This window comes from Gavialis gangeticus, unplaced genomic scaffold (genome assembly GCF_001723915.1).
Source record: "Gavialis gangeticus isolate Ggan-Ray unplaced genomic scaffold, GavGan_comp1, whole genome shotgun sequence".
NCBI lineage: Eukaryota > Metazoa > Chordata > Crocodylia > Gavialidae > Gavialis > Gavialis gangeticus.
In genome coordinates, this window is record NW_017729006.1 from 17,190,810 (window position 1) to 17,203,757 (window position 12,948).

General features: G+C 40.4%; 1 protein-coding gene across 1 annotated transcript in view; it reads left to right on the forward strand.

The window, feature by feature from the left end:
* Positions 1 to 12,948, forward strand: part of CDCP1 (CUB domain containing protein 1) — a 63,549-nt gene that overhangs the window by 35,877 nt on the left and 14,724 nt on the right. Inside the window, exons 5-7 of the mRNA XM_019508889.1 lie at positions 7,861 to 8,088; positions 8,373 to 8,753; positions 9,149 to 9,514. Coding sequence (XP_019364434.1) covers positions 7,861 to 8,088; positions 8,373 to 8,753; positions 9,149 to 9,514 — 975 coding nt within the window. The remainder of the gene's footprint in view (positions 1 to 7,860; positions 8,089 to 8,372; positions 8,754 to 9,148; positions 9,515 to 12,948) is intronic.

The window sequence follows — 12,948 nt, forward strand, 5'->3', positions numbered from 1 at the left end:
CTGGAACCAACTTCCAAGGGAAGTGGTGCTGGCTCCTACCCTGGGGGTCTTTAAGAGGAGGCTTGATGCCTACCTAGCTGGGATCATTTGAGCGCAGTTTTTTTTCTCCTGCCCAGGCAGGGGGTCAGACTTGAAGATCTACAAGGTCCCTTCCGACCCTACTTCTATGATTCTGTGATCAAGGTCCATTCATATGCAAATCGTTAGCAAGAATGGCGGGAAAGTAAATATCAGATTTAAGCATTATTTCTTTTTTAGTAGTGTAAGAGTGATGTTGTAGCCATGATGGTCCTGTCATTATGAGAGAGGTAAGGGCTGCTTAGGGTTACATCTTTTATTGGACCAACTTCATAGTTGGGATAGGGTTAAATAAGCTTTCAAGTGCAAGTAGAATGTCTTGATTTTGAAAGCTTGTCTAACTCTGCATCAGCTGCATAGTTGGGATAATAAGAGATCACCCCAATAAATCCTTGCTTCTTGCATTTATTTTTTTTTAGTAATATTCAGTATTATTACAGGTTTTTGGTTTTTATGTTGTTTTTTTGGTGGGGGGAAGGTTGTTCCCCTTCCCCCTACAGTTCAGATCTTTGCTATTCCCATCACTATGCCATCAGAGCACCTTCCATTAGTGGAATAAACTCTATGACATCTACATGAACCTTGTTCTCTAACCCTAATAGAAGTATTTGAACATGTCATTTGTCACTCAGTTGAGAGAGGAGGTTAGGCACCAGGTTTTATATCCCTCACCCCCAAGCCCTTACTGGAGTTAATATTAATCTCTTTTCAGTGTCCAAAATAGATCAAAATGTTTTAATCTTGTATTGTTACAATCTGGGCTTTGAGTCGTCATATGTTGCCTGTGTGTCTGTTATACAGGCAATATTTTCAATGGGCTTTAGTGATCACTTTTTATAGTCAATATTCTGAACTCCAGCCACACCATTAATTGAACCTTATCACAAAGGAGCATGTGGCCCATGGCTTTTTCACAGAGACTGACTTCAGAGGGGAAAACTCACTTCATAGGCAACCATGCAAGAAGGTACAAGCTTGTCAAACATTTTGGCAAAGAAGAGGGTTTGGTTTGTGAAATGTAATGCTTTTGGAGGGACCACCAGCTGGGATTTTCTAAAGCACTGAGTTTTAGACTCTGTCCAAATATTAAAACAGTTTTGAAAATTTAACACAGAACATTTACTTAGAATTGTCAATGTACCTACAAATTTATCTCGTCCAATTTCTGTATATTTAATTACAGACAATGCATTATACTGCCTAAAATAAAATGTAATAAACTGACACTGCAGTCCATCAGAAATTTATGGTACTTAGTTTCTTGCTTTTGTAATTTTATGACTGGCATTGAATTGAATGGAATTTTAATTTTTATTGTTCCATTATAACTATTTGTTACTGAAAATGGCAGAGGCGTATTAAGGATCAGAGGGTTTTTTGGATTAGTAACCTTGACCTCTCTTTTAGAATAAGTTACAAGGAGCTCTGTGTGGTTTAATTAATCAGTGAATGAATGCAAGAACTGAAGCTGATAAACCTTGTCAACATTTGTAAATATCTGAGGTCTCTGACTTGACACACACTTTTGAGCCCTGACAAGGTGTTGGTGGGTGTGTATTTGCCTGTGTGTTTGCCTTCAGATGTTGACTGGCTCAGCATGAGTCAAGGGGGAGTTGGAGAGGAGAACTAGTCATTCTGTTTTGTTCAGCCTTGGACAATAGAAGCTTTCCTCCTTCGTGAATATGGAACTTGGGTGGCCTTGTTTGGAAGTCCCATATTGGCACTATCCATGTGGTAGTATATCAACTACCTGTTGTTTTTTTGCTCTCTGTTTCTTTTTCAACTGGCTGAAGTTCTTGTGTCTGTGGGTGTGAAAATCTGCATGCTTGACCGTGAACGATTTAAGCAGTCATGTAGATGACTGTTCAATGGGCTCAAGATTTCATGAAAGCAGCAGTACTCTCCTGATGGCTTAGTCTTTATCTGTAGAAATGAACATATTCCAGTTTCACTCAGAGGAAATTTTCATCATGGTCTTTGAACCTTTTTCAGACTGAGCTTATGTCTAGTTTTTATTCTTACTGATGAGGCAGAGGTACTTCTCTGACCAATCCTCATGAAATTTCAGAGGTCTAGGAGGGAAAATATTGACCACGGACCATTCTGTAAGGCCTTGTTGGACGCTAATAATCTGTTCTACTGGATTACCTATGTGTCTTCTACAGTGTCCTTTCCTGACATCCTCATGTATCCTTAGGATGACCTATGATAGCTGAAGCTTGTAGAGAAGACAGTTTTTGGTGTGAAATTTGTGTCTGAAGTCCAAATGATTGTAGTAGAGAATTTTTTGAAGACCTGTGCTCTGGGGAATGTTGATAAAACTTGTTAAGTTTTCATTGTAGCGTCCATGAAGTTATGGTGGTTATCCCCTTTCAACAAATGTGCCTGGTCAGGCAGAATACAGCTTGATCATGTAGAGTACAGCTCAGACAATAAGATACAATTCTTTGCTATGAGGAGTAGGTCCATGAAACTTGCACGTACTTAACAGAGACTGCAGTTACTGTGAAGAATTTTCCTTTTCTTTCATGTGATGGGAAAGCTGCCTTCGTGATAGCAGAATGTGTTTATGGAAATGCATGCTGGCTTTTGGAGAGCTGTACTTCATGACCTCCAAACTAGGTTCCTAGTCTCGTTCTAATTTTTTGTAGCTTTGTCTAGATATAGGGCTGGATATTGAGAGAGGTCACTATCTCCCAAATGCTTGATGCTCATTTGGAAAACTTCTAGACAGTAGTTATTTCCAAATTTTCTAAGCAGGGTAGCAGAGCTGTGTCATCATCTAGGTTGCTCATTGTGTATGTAAAGTCCCTTTTGGAGATAATGAAGAGTATTACCTGTAGTTTTAGCAGTAGGTTCTCCTCCACTAATACATTGGCTTTTTACTTGATCCAGTTTGCACTGGGCTTCTGATTTACATGATGGTTTGTCAAGGTAGGAATAGGGTTGAGAAAAAGTTGGCAGTGAAGCTCAATCTAGATAAGGCAGAAGTGATATTAGATAGCTTGGAGAAAACGTTGAGGGGCTAGACCAGGAGCGAGCAATTATTTCGGGTGGAGGGCTGCTTACTGTGTTTTGGCAAGCCATTGAGGGCCACATGACAGGCAGCCAGGGGCAGATAAAAAATTTAGAAAATTAATATTTAGGGGCTCTGCAGGCCGGATAGAACGGCCTGGTGGCCCGCATTTTGCCCACCCCTGGGCTAGACATGGACTTTTTTATGGGGAATCTCTGTTTAGCTGCTGTCAAGGCCATCTCATTGGCTTTCACTGGGCTTGCAGTGTGCAGCTGGGAGTGCATGGAAAGGATGTGCATCAGAAAGGTATAAAAATGTCTCTTTTGTAAAGAGCTGACAATTTACTCATAACCTACAGCAACTCAGAATTAGGTGATTAGAGGCTTTAAAGTTATGCAACCTTGATAGGGTTTCAACTTTGTGTTGGCAGAGGTTGGGAAAATAACATGACATTTTTCTGTCTGAAGTGAATCGGTGAGTTAAGAACAATTCCTAGTGAATAAGAGTCCAGATTTAAAAATTGTCACTTTGGAGCTCATTAGAGTCCCAGCGAGCCATCTCAGCAGGGAGCTGTACCTAGAAGTGATGCATCAGGGTAGAGAGTGCAGCAGGTCAAAAGTGTCTTGTCTATTTGTAGATGTTGTTTTACTGTCTGGTTTGGCTCCATTTACGAGTGGTGAATTCTACTAAGACTGCAGAGGAAATTTGTATTTAACAAATCACATTTGCTTACATTTAGTGTACAATGCATCTTGGAATCCAGACAGAGTAAAAGCATTATACTCAGTTAATCAACTTTGTCTCTCTCCATCTTTTACTGGACTGCAAAGTGGAATTTTAATATATTTATTGTCCAGCAGACAAGATGATAACCTGGAAAACCTGTTTATATTTACTTTATTTAAATTCAGATACAAGTTAAATAAGATTAGTGGATCTTCATAGATTTCACAAGTGATCTTTAGTTTTATATGCATGTAGTCTTGTCAGGAATTTGCTCCCTTTTCTCCCCACCCACTTTCCTCTCAGGCCAGAGACTCTCCTGCTTGGCATTTAGCTTAAAAACGCCTTACCAAATATAGTATCTTTTAGCAGTCTCTCTAGGACTAAGCTCTTTGGCTGTCCTGTAAATTCATTAGGTTTCTCCTGCAGTCCTGTGGTATGTGGCCTTCACTGCCATTAGTCTGTCTGGACCTTGAGCTGGCCAGCTTCCACCAGAGTAGCTGCTAGCCAAGATGACCCCTGGGTGCTCCTGGATATATATTTTTAAATCCATATTTTGACTGTGTAGCGGCCAGTTGTCCAATTACCCTTTTCCTTGCTGGTCTTGAATGAGATCCATGGACCCCATCACAGATGTATAAATCCTCCTTCAAAGGCTCCAACTACATCTTTTTCTTACCACTTAAGCCATATGGAAATTGCTTTGTTAACATAAAATTCTATTTGCATGGGACTGATTTGTAGACTTTAAATGCAGTTAAAAATACATTGGTATCTGCACACTGAAGTGGCCCCAGGCCCTTAGATAAGTTCTTCTGTTATGTTTTGTGCTTACTGTTGCATCCCAGGGAAAAATAGCCATTTCCAACTGAAGCAATATCCCCTGATTTGGTACTACATTGAGACAGAAATTGCAAGCAGGACATTCTCGGAGAGGGTCCACAGATTCTAGGACTGCTATCTACCCTGGATCCAAAATTGTCCAAATAGGCAGCAGATTCAGCCTTTCTGTACACGTGCAGCAGAGATTCTAGGGGAAGAAGTGGTAAGGGGTAAGGGGGGATTTCTGGGTATGATTTGGATGAGATAAAAAGAAATTTATTTTGTAGGCACTTTTTTCATTTGCACACTTTTTGATTGATTGAAGACTGGTGAAGCTAATGGGTTTTACTACCATTTATTGAAAGCATTCTGATAGAACAATTTTCAGCTTGAAAATGCTGATCTACACAATAGCAGTGTTTCACAGGAATGTGTTGGTTCCTTCAAAACTATCTGTGGAAAGCAAGTAGGCAGGCTGGGCTGGGCCACTTTCCTGTTGCTTGGTTCCCAGGCTCCCAGGAGGTTGACAGGCAGGCTTCCTATCTGCTCTGCCTGGAATTCCTCAAAAAAATGCCATTTCAGTTCTTTCAAAACAGAACACTTCTAAAAATTCTGCGTTGTGGCAAAACTTTGAATTGCCAGTTTTTTTGTTTTAATTTGGAACAAAAGTACTCAGTAATGCAAAAGTTTCTGCAGAGTAGAAATTCCAGTTCTTTCAGATCTCTAAGGTTTATAGAAGTGAGTGATAATTGTAAGTCTCTAATTATGGCTAGTCTCTCTCAGCCTTGTGTGTTTTTTTTACATGTCAGATGTAAAGAAGTGGATTAGAAAAATAGAATCCCTTTTTTAAACTACATGATTGTGATGACCTTTAAATAGGCTTGCAAATTTACCATATATGGTAGTTTTGCCCCCTTTGGGACCTTCTTGAGTATTTATTTAGCAGGGCTTGATGGACTCTGGGAAACCAGACAACTTTTTTCAGCTCATTTTTCAACAAACTTACAAATTACTTGCGAGGCTGAAGTGAAGGCAGCTATGTAAAGTCTTTAATTCTCAGATTTTTACCATATCAAATGGCTGATATGGGACTGATAGAGCTAGTTAAAAAAAATATATATATATTTTAAGGAGTGTTGTTGGGGAAGGAAAAGCTTACCATTTTTAATGGATGGCCATTTATCATGACTATTCTAAATTAGCTGTACTTTTAAACAACTTTTTTATCCTCTTTGGGCGTCCTTGTTATTTGTCAGACTTGGCAACTGCACTTCCGAGTGGCATCCTATGAGTTGTCACACTTTCAGACTGGGTTCCCAAGCTGCAGTGATCTGTTTACTAACCGTGCTTTCGAAAAGGCACAAGTTGTTTTGGTGACATGGCCCCTGGGCCATTCAAGACTCCCATGTGGTCCTAGGGCTGGGACCAGCCATTATAGACCCCAGCCTTGGAACTGCACTGGAGCTGGTAGCAGACTCCCAGGGCCGGGACTGATAGTCATTTATTTGATTGTTGTTCACAGCCCCAGGACCACACCAAAGTTCTGAGCTGGCTCTGGTTACCTTGCAACATGTTCAATTTATGACCCAATGGAAACCAGCCACAAAAATGTTACGTATCTTCTGTAGAATATTTTTGTGGCCGGGTTCGTGTTTTGTTGCACCATTAGTTCCTTGAACATGTGGCAGAGTTAATATTTGTGGCACAGTTAACAGGTTAATTGTAACATCTGCCTGAGAGTCTTTCCCTCAGAAGCTGGGATCAAGTAGGCAAATGCAGTGATTACCAAATGGACAGCTTTTTCAAGACAAAACTTCATTCAGTTATCTATAGGAACAGAGAAAGCAGGAAATAAAAATGGCTAAGTCATAGAAGGGTTAGATACCCCACTTGCCTAAAATTTAGCATTTCCTTGAGTTCCTTGTTATTCAGGTAGAACTCACTTATTCCAGGTGAACCCTTCCAGCTGCTTCTGGGGCTCAGGTTCTGTCTGTTTTTTCTGCAGATCTGCTTCTCCAGTTTCCCTCCATTTCAGGGCTTCGACTTCTGAACTCCTCTAAGTTTTGTTTCATTTTCCCTGTTTGGTTCCTCCCCACCCACCTTTTTACCAACCAGTCTGGTGATCAGCGAATAGCTGGGATAAACAATAAAAGTCTCTATTCCTTTTTTAAAGTTAACTGCTTATCTGAAGCCATTAACTCTGTCTGGTTCCCAGCCAGGTGCAAAACCACCCCAGACTGGTTTGACCCTAGTTATCAGTTAGCAAACAACACACTAACCATGGATTAAACAGAGGGTCTGATAAGTGTAATAAAATATTACAGCTGTCTCCCATGTTCTTATTATTTTTGATTTGTGCTTGTCTTTTTTTAGAGGTTAAAATAAAAATGCATCCCAAACAGTTAAAATCACAGAAAAGAGCTTCCAGTCCTTTGTAAAAATCAGAATAATGTGTCTGTCTTGCTTTCAAAAGCTTGTTTAACTCTATGCCAACATACCGTTCATTCAGTAAAAGATATCACCCTAAGAAATCCTTGCCTCTAACAGTAGGATTATCATTTAATGTGAGTGACAGAGAGAACTCAATTTATCTAATCGGCTATACAGTAACGGTACTCTGTAGTTAGTAGCTTTCATCCACGGATGTCAGCCCTCTGTATATAAGTGAGGAACCAGGATCCCCATTTTAACAAAAAGAATGCAGAGAGAGACGGATCATGCAAGAAATCTGGCAGGGTTGGCCATAGAACCAGGATTACCTGCCTCAGTCTGGTATTCTGTCCACTGTTCTTTATGATGACATTCACACTACTTTGTGGAAAATTCACTAGGCCAGTTTGATAGATTTAAATTCACTAGGCCCTGTATATTGTTAGTGAGCTGTTTATATTACTATCTAACCTGATCAGAAGGAGCTAACGTGATATTAGCCCTGTGGGATTGAAAGGATGTAAATAGAATTGAGCTCTGTTCAGATAGGCTTGTTTACTCCATAGACTGGAACAGAAATGTGGTATGTGGATTTAGCAATTTAGTATATAATGTCTAGATCTGCATTTTGTAAAACAGAGTAAAATAAATAAAGGTTTTTTTTCCTAGCTGATGTAAAAGTAATTCCAATAGTTGTTTTGCTGGGGGGGGAGATAAGCAAAAGGAAGTTTTAAGATGGCCACATCTGTCATAGCTGTGTTTGACTTATTTGTATAATTTTTTCATTTCAGATGTAACCTACTTCATTGACTTAAGCAAAGAGAGGAATCTCACTATGACTATCCTTCCAAATGTAATGCCCAGTGAGGGCCGTTTGGCTTTTGAGCCTGTATGCTTGATTTGTAAAGATCCTAGAACCTGTGACCATAATCTGACTTTAACATCTGGCACTGTACACAGAATTTCATTCCTGTGCAATGACTTGGAGCGTCTGAAGATCACAGCTGAAAAAACCATAGGTATGACAAAATTGTCTTGTCTTGTTACTTGGAGAACAGGATTAGCATACCTTAAGAAGAGTTTTATGTGATCTCATCTCCCCCAGTGTTCAACTAAAGACTCACACTTTTAAATCCTATTTTTATTTGTGCTTTAAATGCAGATTGCCTTGAAAACAAGGGAGGGGTGTGTGTATGTGTGTGTGTATGCAAAACTAACTACTGTGCTACATGGGGAAACTTTGTTTCCATAGGTTGTTATTCGCTGCAAAGATTTTATCTATAATTTGTGTCTTTGACTACAGCCTGTTGGGATATCAGATTCTGCCATAAGAAATGGTATACCCTCACTGTTCCTAGATCCATTGCCCAGCTGCCAATCCGACTTGATAAGTTTGTTTGGAAGCTGTTGGCTCCAGAAGAGATCAATGTGGAAATAGTATCTCCATCCTTGAAGCTACAGCAACATGTCTCAGAGCTGAAGTGCAATGCAAGCTATAATTATGGTATCGTCAGTACAACTCAGAGGAAGGAGTTAAACCTTGGGGTATTCTGTCCTGGGGGAGCGATTGAAAAGATTCAGATGAGAGACAATATCACCATCACCCTCAGAACATATGGCAAAAGATTCCTCAATGAGTCTGTTAATCAGGATCTGAAAATGTCTTTTGTGCCATTTATTAAAGGTAAGGAAGTAATCTATTCTCTCACCTCATTTCCCACATCCTTTAATAAGTAGTAATGAGTTAAAATTCCCAGGCCCTGATCCTGATAATCATTACTTGGGCAGAACTTTTGAATCACTGAGGAACTTTTCCCTCTATAAGTCTGAATGAAAACTTTGGCCTCAGGGTTGTGGTTAGGGAGCTCCTGGGAAGATGTGATGAATGAAATATACAGATACAATAATTGATATGCATTTATTGATAAAAAGCAGTCTCAATTCCCATTGTAAGTTGCTGGCTGTCAGTGACACATGTTTCATTTTAGCAAAGAGTGGCTAAGTCATGTAATGTGCATAAAGAGAAAGCTGAGAGCACTGGTCACACTATATGTTCTCTATCTTTTGCTTTTACTACAGAGGAATGCATTTTCACTGTGACCCCAGACCCAAAAGATAAAGTTTACCTACAGACCCCTAACTGGTATGATGGTCTACCTCCTCATGTCACTGTCTCCTGGAATATTACGGTCCCCAGAAAGCAAGCTGCCCACCTCGCATTCTCCAAGGACCGAATGGGTATTGCTTGTGAGACAGGGCGTGCCTATGTCAACATAAAGGAGCAAAAATCAAGGGCTGAAGAAATTGTGCGCCGTGAAGATGAGCCACTGCCTGAGCCTCTAGACATGTACCATCATTTCTGGGTAAACATCTCTAACTGTAAACCAGTGGATAAGAAGCTGTTAAGCCTGCAGTTTAGGGTGACTTTTATGCAGAGGAAGACAGGTGAGTTCCTACAGGTTGGTTTGATTGCTTTCCCCTCTCCTCTTTCTGTACCAGGGAGCAATAACACACTTCAGTTTGAGTATAGAGACACTGAAGTACTCGTATGCTATTTTTGGTTTACCAGATTTTATATTCTACCCCTTTCCAGCAGCTCCACAACACTGCAGATCTTCTGATTTGCAGCATATGGCCTCAGATCCCTTAACTCGGTCCAAGGTTCCCTTCATCTTTTTACATTCTTGCTTGTCTGTTGAGCAGGTGTATGGTCTTGGGGTGTAATGGTCAAATGAAGCAGAAGAATGATAAGACAATGTTTGTACATTAACTGAATTGGAGAATTTACCTGATGAGTAAGTTCCAACATGTTTACAGACTAATCTGTATTTCTGATATTATATTGGACAGAATTTATGACCGCATTTTAAAATTATTAGGTATGTAGTTGATATTAGATATTTCAAATCAAAATATTCGTTGATATTAGACATTTAAAAGCAACAAAAGGTGTTCTCTTAGGGGAAGATGGGCAAAAGGTCTGTCCAGAGCAGAGTTGCAGAAAGGTATTTGAATCACTGGACTCAAAGTCTGAACCTTACAATTTTGAATGCACTAGCTTTGGGTGTCTGTACAGGTCTTTGCTATGGGACATCAGAGATTCAGGCCTAAAGCACAGAATCCACAATGCAGAAGATTTAAAACATCTGCGTCTTACAACTGTTTAAACTTTCACTACTCTACCTTTAGTACATATTTAGTAAATGTGTTAAGCAAAGTTAGCAAAGGTTTAAAAAAAAAATAACATAAACAATTTAACAGTTTTAAAATTTCATTGTATCCCTTGTTCTATTGGTATTCCCATCCATCCTCCATCCTACCTACCTCCGCCCCAACTCCAGTTTAGCTGTAGGCTGTCCACTTAAGCCCCGATTCAGAGGATAGATTCTTACCCATACGTGTATCTTGTTACAGGAGTGGGACTTTACTATTTGAGATGTAAACTTAACCTTCTTATGCAGGTCTTTTGCAACCGTGAGTCTTGGTACTTTATGAATAACAAGGACACATTTTTAATTGCACATAATATGTGAGCTATCTTTTTAAGGAACATTGGTGTAAAGAATGAGGAAGTTGTTTAGTGTTTACTGATAACAAATTTACAAATTGGAAGTAATGTTAGTCATAAGATCCCTGCACTCTGAACCACAGGTACCTCAAAAACCTTTGATAACCATAGACAAATAATTCTGAAGGGGGTTCTTTTTTGTTTGTCTTTTAATCCATCAAAATTGTCTAGATTTTATTTGTTCTGGGTACCCTAATTTTCCATTAACTTAATGCTCCATAAATTAAAATAAGATTATCCTCTGGCTCTCAAACACAGAGAACATTTCTTGTACAGCCAGATCAGGAAACACAGAGCATGTGACGAGTTTTGTCTTGCACATTTCTTATTGTGAATTTGCTTTGTCAGCAAAGCCCATAAGACATTAGCTATTATTATAATCATAGGAAAGTAGGGCTAGAAGGGACCTTGTAGAGTTGTCTAGTCCAACCCCCTGCTCAAAGCAGGAGCATTCCTGACTAAACCTTCCCAGCCAAGTATCTGTCTAACCTGCTCTTAAAAACTTCCGAAGTTGGAGATTCCACAATTTATCTACATATGCTGTTCCAGTTGCTTGCCCATCTTCCTAGTCTGAAAGGTCCTCCTAATCTCCAACCTAAATTTTTCTGCTGCAGCTTAAGGCCGTTGCTGCTTCTCCTGTTCCTACAGCCTCAGGGAAAAGCCCATCTCCATCTTCTCTAATTGCCTTTCAGGTATTTGAAGATATTTCACGGGGTTATCAAATCCCCCTTCAGTCTTCTCTTTTCCAGACTAAATGACCCTAGTTCTTCCAGCACTTCCTCATAGATCTTGCCTCCCAGACCCCTAATAATTTTTAGTGCTTTGCAGTGGACTCTTTCCAATCTGTTCACATTCTTCTTGAAGTGTGGGACCTAAAACTGGACGTAGTACTCCAGGTGAGGCCTCATCATCAGTGCTGAACAGAGTGGAAGAATCATTTCCCTTGATTTGCAAGTGACACTCCTGTTGATACAACATAGTTTGCTGTTGGTTTTTTGCAATGAGAGCACACTGTTGGCTCAAATTTAGCTTGTGGTCAGTCCACTATAACCCCCAAATCCTTCTCTGTAGTACTGCAGCTTAGCTAGTCATTCTCCTGTCTGTATTTATGCATGCAGTTATTCTGTCCCAAGTGCAGGACTTTGCACTTGTCCTTGCTGAATCTCATCTAATTGCAAATCATTTCTCCAGCCTGTTCAGGTCATTCTGGATCTGAGCTCTACTCTCCAGAGTATCTACAACACCACCCAACTTGCTGTTGTTCACAAATTTTGTTAAGTGTGCCCTTGATCCATTTATCCAAAACCATTAATGAAGATATTTAATAATACCTGACCCTAGGACAACACCCTGGGGAGCACCACTTGATACCTCCGCCCAACTAGACATTGAACCATTGATGCCTGCACCGTGATCCAACCAGTTATGTCCACCTGTTTAATACTTGATCTAGTCTGTATTTCCTAAGCTTGTTAATAAGGAATGTCAGGAGGAACCATGTCAAAAGCCTTGCTAAAGTCGAGGCTTATCATATCCACTGTTCTCCCCCATCTACAGATGCTTGTTATACTTTCATAGAAGGAAATCTGTTTCGTCAGGCATGACTTACTCCTGGTGAATCCATGCTGGCTGTTCCTGCTCCCCTTGTTCTCCTTCAGGTGTTTCACAAGGAATTCCTTTAGGACTATCCATGATCTTTTCAGGCACAGAGGTCAGGCTGACTGGTTTGCAGGTCCCCAGATTCTCTGTCATCCTTTTCTTAAGGACAGGCACTAACTGTATTTGCTCTTCTCCAGTTATCTGGGACCTCACTTGACCTCCAAAAGTTCTTAAAGAGGATGGCAAATGGCTCTAAAATTGCTTCAGCCAATTCCTACTGTACCCTAGGGTGCATCCCATTTGGCCCTGATGACTTGAAAGCATCTAGGTCCTCTAAGTAAACCCTAACCTGTTTCATAGATTTCATAGACATTAGGGCTGGAAGGGACCTTGGAAGATCATTGAGGCCAGCCCCCTGCCCAAAGGGCAGGAAGTCAGCTGGGGTCATAGGATCCCAGCAAGATAAGCATCCAAATTTCTCTTGAAGGCGTTCAGTGTAGGTGCTTGAACCACCTCCAATGGCAGGCTGTTCCAGACCTTGGGGGCTCAGACAGTAAAGACATTCTTCCTTATGTCCAGCCTGAAACAGTCTTGCAGGAGTTTATAACCGTTCGACCTCATCATCTCTTGGGGCACTCTGGTGAACAGATGTTTCCCCAAAAACTGGTGGTCACCCCTGATAAACTTATAGGTGGCCATCAGGTAACCCCTG